A 6,373-nucleotide genomic window follows, 5' to 3' on the forward strand; every position below is an offset into this window, starting at 1 on the left:
AAATCTGGCAACCATTACTGGGCCAGAGCTGGCTCACTTTTGGTGAGCCGCTGCCAGAACACAGCTGAGTGAGCCGACACTCAGCCGCAATTGACCCGATTGCGCTGGCTACCTGGATTGATTCTGATTAGTCAGTTGTGGCATTCAGTAGTCAAATACGTTTAAATAAATACTAACCTTCTTCAGCATTATGACACTATAAAATCATTTCTACTCAAATAAATTTTTTCATGTCCATATATTTATTTATTTGGCAAGTAGCTGTGTAATACCTGAGAAAATGTATAGTTGACGAATTATTATTGCAAAATTATTTAGCAATAGTAACCAGCTGACTGGACATTATCCGTTACATAAACTTTAGTCAGGGTAGATGCCATTGAACAGCCTCATTCATGTCAAACTAAATATGACATCCATCCATGGCAGGCCATGAACATCAAAACACTACATTTTAATTGGGCAAAATATATACTGTAATATGGATGGATCCATCTTCTCCTTTTAGTTCCCATCCTCCATCTTCTGATGTCTGAGGAACTGCTGAGGAACTGTTTCCTTCCACATATTCAACATGTAACTTAGCATGTTTTCCATATGTGGACTATCATTCAGTGTCCCATCATTCTGGGACACTTTGCTTGGCGTCATGATGCTTTCAGTTTCAGTTTTTGGGTCATCACTTTGTTCCGTTGTCGCTCCAGGGTTGGGGTTGGTGACCATACCCAGGAAGAGAGGCATGTAAGAGGCATCATCCACCAGTGCGAAGATGAACGGCATGTTGACTGCAAAAGTAGGAACGGTGCGCACAAGAGTAACAGAGGTTGCGGCTGAAGCCTCGGCCCCCTCCTCACTCAGCTCCATGCTTGAGGCATGTTGTACGCCTGAAACCTCTAACGGGCCTGGTGCGATTCTGGATAAATCAGGCCCAGTAAACAGCAAGCCCAGACCTGAATGAAAGAGATGAGAATGTGTGACAGTTCTGTTTTACTGAATTATTAACTCTCACTTCACAACAGCATTGATCGACTTCATGTGGACCAAAGGACACCCCCTTATAAGGGCAGATTATCATCACATGATGGGATTCACAGCCAAAAGTCAATTGAGATGTAGATATAAACTTTTTTTGTTTAATCTTACCCATGCTAGTGAGTGCTTGTCGCAGATCCTGCTTGTACTGTAATTTGAATTTAGGTAGTTTAACATGCATGGACTTCTCGCTTTGAAAATGCTCATACATGTCGGATATGTTGAGCTTGGCAGCCGCGTTTGACAGATTTCCATGTGCTGGCACAGGCATTACCACCAGAAGACTCATATTTCCTTGAAAAGGGAATCTTGCAACCTAAGGGCCGTATGGAAGAACATCAAACCGAATAAAAATTTACATGCTTTGGGGTAAATGTAAAATTATGATTAATTATACTACAAAACAGCTAGATTACCTGAGTGCCATCTTTTCTATCTACAAACATGCTGAGTGGATATTTGGATCCCATCATCATGTCCACTTTCACAGAGGTTTTTTTGTCAGTGTAGAAAATATCCTTTACAGTGAACTTGGAATCAAATCGGGATTGCCACTCACCTAAGAAGGGACATGTTTATTTGCTTATTTACATTTCCACTTACTTCTTTTTAATTTACGGGGTCAGTGATAATAAAAGTATCCACTATATACAAAAGGACAAATATAAATGAAAACATCTGTCAAGTTCTTGGAAATTGTTTTACACGGTCTTTTAAAAAGTAAAATTTGAATAACTGTAAAATGTTGTGTGGAGTAACCATCTTTATTTTAAAATTTAAAAAATATTTAAAAATGTAATGTAATTTTTAAATTTAACATTTTTAATAATAAGTAATTAATAAGTATTGTTTTCACAAATATAGTGAAGTATTCATTCAAACACTCATAAGATGTTGGGAGTAATAACAACGATAAATGATAATATTATAAAACTACTTAATAAGTTTCTTTGTTTTTTCAAGAATTTCAGAAGGTTAGGATGATTCCAAAGTCCATGATCAGAGAGAGGGCCCAATGCAAACACCCCTTCCCCTCAGCGATTATACTGAGGGGGCCCGAGTCAGTATGCTTTTCAGGAATTCATGGGGCCCAGAGTGGCACCCCTGGTATGAGGACAATTAAATCACACACACAAAAAAATTTACATCCTCCAAAAAATAATTAAAATTGTAATTCTAAAATTTAAAACATCGAGGTAAAAAATTATATATTTTCCTTAAACCTTGAATACATGTGAGTACAGACATCTTACTCATTATTTTCAAATAAATGGTTTATAATATGTTATTTTCAAACTAAAAAGTTTGTCTTATTTAAGTTATTACAGCTGAAATGCAGACCAACCTTTAAAATGAATAGCGTTTATCAGCATTAGAATAACATTTGGTGGAAGACTGGACATAAAGTTGGTTATGTGACCTTTGGTGGATTCCTCCACCCAACGATTGACTTCCTCAATGGAGGTCAGATGTGCAGGTTCAGATTTGTACAGGTTCAGAGCTCTGTCCACAAAGTCCTGGTTCACCCTAACATCTTCACAAAGACAAAAGCAACTACAAAATCTACAAAAAAGCACAAGTAATCTCAACAAAACTAACATTTAACGTAAGTCAACAAATGGTTAAATCGTGCTGAACCTCAAGCACAAAAGGATCTTCCAGTTATGTCAGGTTTACCATGATCAAACAAAATGCAGTTTGCATCAGTTCCTTACCTGGTATGAGGTAGAGACGAGATGCCATCTTGACAGCCTTGGCAGTTAGTTGTTCTTGGAGACAGCTTAAGGTTTCATGAAAATTGGGCAGCTCTTTTGCCTTAAGAACTTCCAGCAACTTGTCTTCTGTCTTGTTCTTTGCACCTAATGATTTAAAATTAAAGTACACATATATAAAACCATAACAGCTATAAATTCACACTTCTATATGGTTAATCACAGAATGCTCACCCAAAGCAAGCTCGGCAAGCGCAAGAGAAACACTGAGAGGTGATATGATTATGTTTGGTTGCTCAGACCCAGGCTGTAGTTTTTCTAAAAGCGCCAATCCCAGTTTAGCCACTGCACCACCAACTGCTCGCTGAGCTTCCAGGCTTAAGACATCATTGCAATTCACTGTGCCATCATCTGTTTCATTAGAAGCCTGAAATGAGAGTGGCAGAAATGATCATAAAAAGACTGTGCAATTTTTAGAAATAAGTTTTTTGAAACAAACAATGTGGATGAGCAAGATTTGGAGAAAAAAAAAGTAATATCTCATAGTTTCTTACCAACAGTCCAAACCTAAAGAAACAGAGCGTTATAAGCACTATAAGACAGTGCTTCATGTTCTTACTGCCGGCCTGGAACACAAAAAATAGATAATTTAATGTTACAGCTTCAAATATATATATATATATATATATATATATATATATATATATTATTGTCTTAACCAGGTAATGTTATATGTTATTATACAATATGTCTTTAGAACATCATTGTGTGTGATTTCGTCTTGAGGGACAGCCAAATATGTACAAAGGTACAGATCTCACCCTCTACAATGTAAAGTAACCCACAAAATACTGTAAAAAAAACTGCAATATATAAATACTGTAAAAAACTGTAATATATATATTTATATATATATATTTAATATTTAATAATCTTTGTCAATGTTAGTTAATAATGCATGTGTCACTGAAACGGGTTTGTGGAGGCAGGCAGGACGACAAGGATTCCAATAATGACATTTATTGTAGACACAACAAGGCAGGTTCAGGGAGGTGAGACACACACTCGGGGTAACATTAACAATAACCGACACCAATGCTCAGACAGACAGGAACTAATATGGGGTGAATAATTAGAGGCAGACAGGTGAGCACAATGACGGTGATTAACTAATGATTAGACGGGCTAAACCAACACAAAGGGAAGAAACCACAACAAACAGTCCACAGGGGCGTTACAGCATGTTAGTTCACTGTGCATTAACTACTGTGAAAAAATACAGCTTTGACTTATTTTTACATGTATTAGTAAATACTAAAATTAAGGCTAATAAATTATGTTATTGTTATTAGATAATTATTGTTCAGCAGTTAATGTTAATGTTTTTTTGACATTACAACTTTGTGCATCCAGTAATTTCTTGTATGTTTACAGATTAACTGTACAAAGTTGACATTTAGATTTTCATCATGTACAGCAGCATTAATAAATTGTGATCGCATTGTAACTATTTGCAGATTTATTTTGCTGCTTTTATTTTCAATGCCAACATTTGCTACTAGTGTAATGTCTAGAGTATTTCTTATGGCAGATTGTGTTTACTTTTTTTGACAACCCATAAAAGTTAAATTAATATAAAAGAATATGAATATAAAAGATTCTGTCACCGATGGAGTTTTGGTTTCTTGCCGCTGTCACCTCGCCTCTGGCATGCTTAGTTGGGGACACTTCATTTCCAGCGATATCGTCGACTTGATTGCACAGATACTATTTAAACTGAACTGAGCTGGATGATGACATCGCTGAATTCAATGATGAACTGCCTTTAACTGAAAATTGAGTGTTTACTATTATCATTTTGCATTTTTGACACAATATTTTCCTAATTAATGCTGTACAGTTGCTTTGACACAATCTGTATTGTTAAAAGCGCTATATAAATAAAGGTTACTTGACTTGATACTATTTTCAATTTGCTTCCAAAATTCAGAACTAAAGTGTCAATGTTTATGTTTAATTCTGTCAGTTGTTTGCATCTATCAGCACAAAAAAAAATCTAACTATTACAATTTTAATTTTAATTTTTTTTAAATATTGAGCAACTTCTTTTTAATTCTGAAAGAAATAAATATATAAATTTGAGTTAATTTGGTAAAATTTGTTATGCAAAAACACATTTTTCACTCTCACATTTCCCTGTTGACTGTCCCAGCCGAGAAATTTTCTGCCATGCATACCTGTATTCCAGATGATTTATGAATACGCCACATATCACTACATGCAAAATTCAGGCAGGTAATTGACAAAAAAAAAAAACACTATACAAACTTACCTAACCAAATTTTTGACAATAAAGAGGTGATAAATACAGGGAGAGTGAATGATGTAGATCCAGAACAGATGACTAGAGTAGAATGCTCTCAGACTCTGTGCTGTTGGTTAATGTTTCATCATCCATTGACTTGTGTCACCATTTAGTTTTAAATGTAAATATTAATATATGTGATCCTGGGTCAAGAAGCCCAACGAATCGTAACCTAAACAGATATTATTTAGGTTATGTTAAAAATAAAAATAAAAATAATAAATGTGAAAAAGAAAGTACAAACAATAATTCAGTTGTTTGTTGTTCCAAGGACATAAACAATATAAAAATTAATCATATTTTCATTTACATTAAAAGGCATTAACAGACAAAATGAGGTATTGCACTGAATTACCTGTACACACCCTGAACATGAAGAATAAACAAACAAACAAAAACTATTTAATTATGAAAATTATATAAATAGACTATTTGACTATCTAACTTTGATGAACTTTGGTGTAATTATACGTATCTAATACTGTGGAGAGACAAACCATTTATTGCCAAGTTTCTAGGATGTTATTATATCCTGCTATAACATTTGTACTACTAGAATATATCATGTTTGAAAGTAGTTTCAAAAGCCTTAAATGGACTTTATTTCCAGTGTACCCTGTACTGTTCCAGCTCTCCACCTACGCAAAACCTGCCCCATTAGACTCAATGGCCACCATACTAATCCAAAACAAGGCCTCAACCTGCAAAAAAGTCAGTCATGGTTAGTAAATTATTCTTAACTTTTATCAAGAGTTACAATTAATATAATCTTGACATTGTGTGTGTGTGTGTGTGTGTGTGTATATATATATATATATATATACACACACACACACACACACACACAATGTCAAGATTATATTAATTGTAACTCTTGATAAAAGTTCCAGGAACATGTCTTACTTGGCAAAATCACGGCGACCATGCTTTAGAATAGTAAAATGTCACTGAAAATGTTATTCTCTATTTTCGACTCTAGGGGGAGCCACAGCTAAATAAATAGATACGTGAAGACGTGGGAACACGTGTTCAGAAGATAGGCGGCTTCTGTCTGCATACGGGGCTTTCGAGGTACAGATATGCTTGTACACAAGTTATACTGTGGAAAGCATAGACATATAAATACCTAGACTCCTCATTGGCCGCTTTGAGCCGTTGCTGCGATACGTCAACGCGTCCGCCATGTTCGTGAAGGCAAGACTGCCTTAAAAATAAATGGAGGTAAACGGAGGAGCTGCGTTTTTTTCTGGATAAAAACACGATA

At 35.3% G+C, this 6,373-nt stretch overlaps 1 protein-coding gene across 1 annotated transcript; it reads right to left on the reverse strand.

The window, feature by feature from the left end:
* Positions 1-223: 223 nt before the first annotated feature.
* Positions 224-5,181, reverse strand: serpinf2a (serpin peptidase inhibitor, clade F (alpha-2 antiplasmin, pigment epithelium derived factor), member 2a). The gene is made up of 8 exons (XM_016501406.1): positions 5,077-5,181; positions 3,299-3,370; positions 2,979-3,171; positions 2,748-2,891; positions 2,378-2,566; positions 1,449-1,591; positions 1,144-1,348; positions 224-950 (listed from the first exon to the last, which is right to left on the reverse strand). Exons 2-8 carry the CDS (start codon positions 3,353-3,355, stop codon positions 505-507), a joined length of 1,377 nt encoding a protein of 458 aa, XP_016356892.1. The 5' UTR covers positions 3,356-3,370; positions 5,077-5,181; the 3' UTR covers positions 224-504.
* Between the last annotated feature and the right edge of the window lie 1,192 nt (positions 5,182-6,373).

This window comes from Sinocyclocheilus anshuiensis, unplaced genomic scaffold (assembly GCF_001515605.1).
Source record: "Sinocyclocheilus anshuiensis isolate Anshui unplaced genomic scaffold, SAMN03320099.WGS_v1.1 scaffold1332, whole genome shotgun sequence".
Taxonomy (NCBI): domain Eukaryota; kingdom Metazoa; phylum Chordata; class Actinopteri; order Cypriniformes; family Cyprinidae; genus Sinocyclocheilus; species Sinocyclocheilus anshuiensis.

Excerpts from the sequence above, each read along its gene's own strand:
- serpinf2a (XM_016501406.1), bottom strand. The coding sequence starts at position 3,355 with ATGAAGCACTGTCTTATAGTGCTTATAACGCTCTGTTTCTTTAGGTTT. Across the intron at positions 3,172-3,298 it reads TCTTTAGGTTTGGACTGTTG|GCTTCTAATGAAACAGATGA; the intron begins GTAAGAAACTAT and ends CTCTCATTTCAG. Across the intron at positions 1,592-2,377 it reads AAACGCTATTCATTTTAAAG|GTGAGTGGCAATCCCGATTT; the intron begins GTTGGTCTGCAT and ends GTCCCTTCTTAG.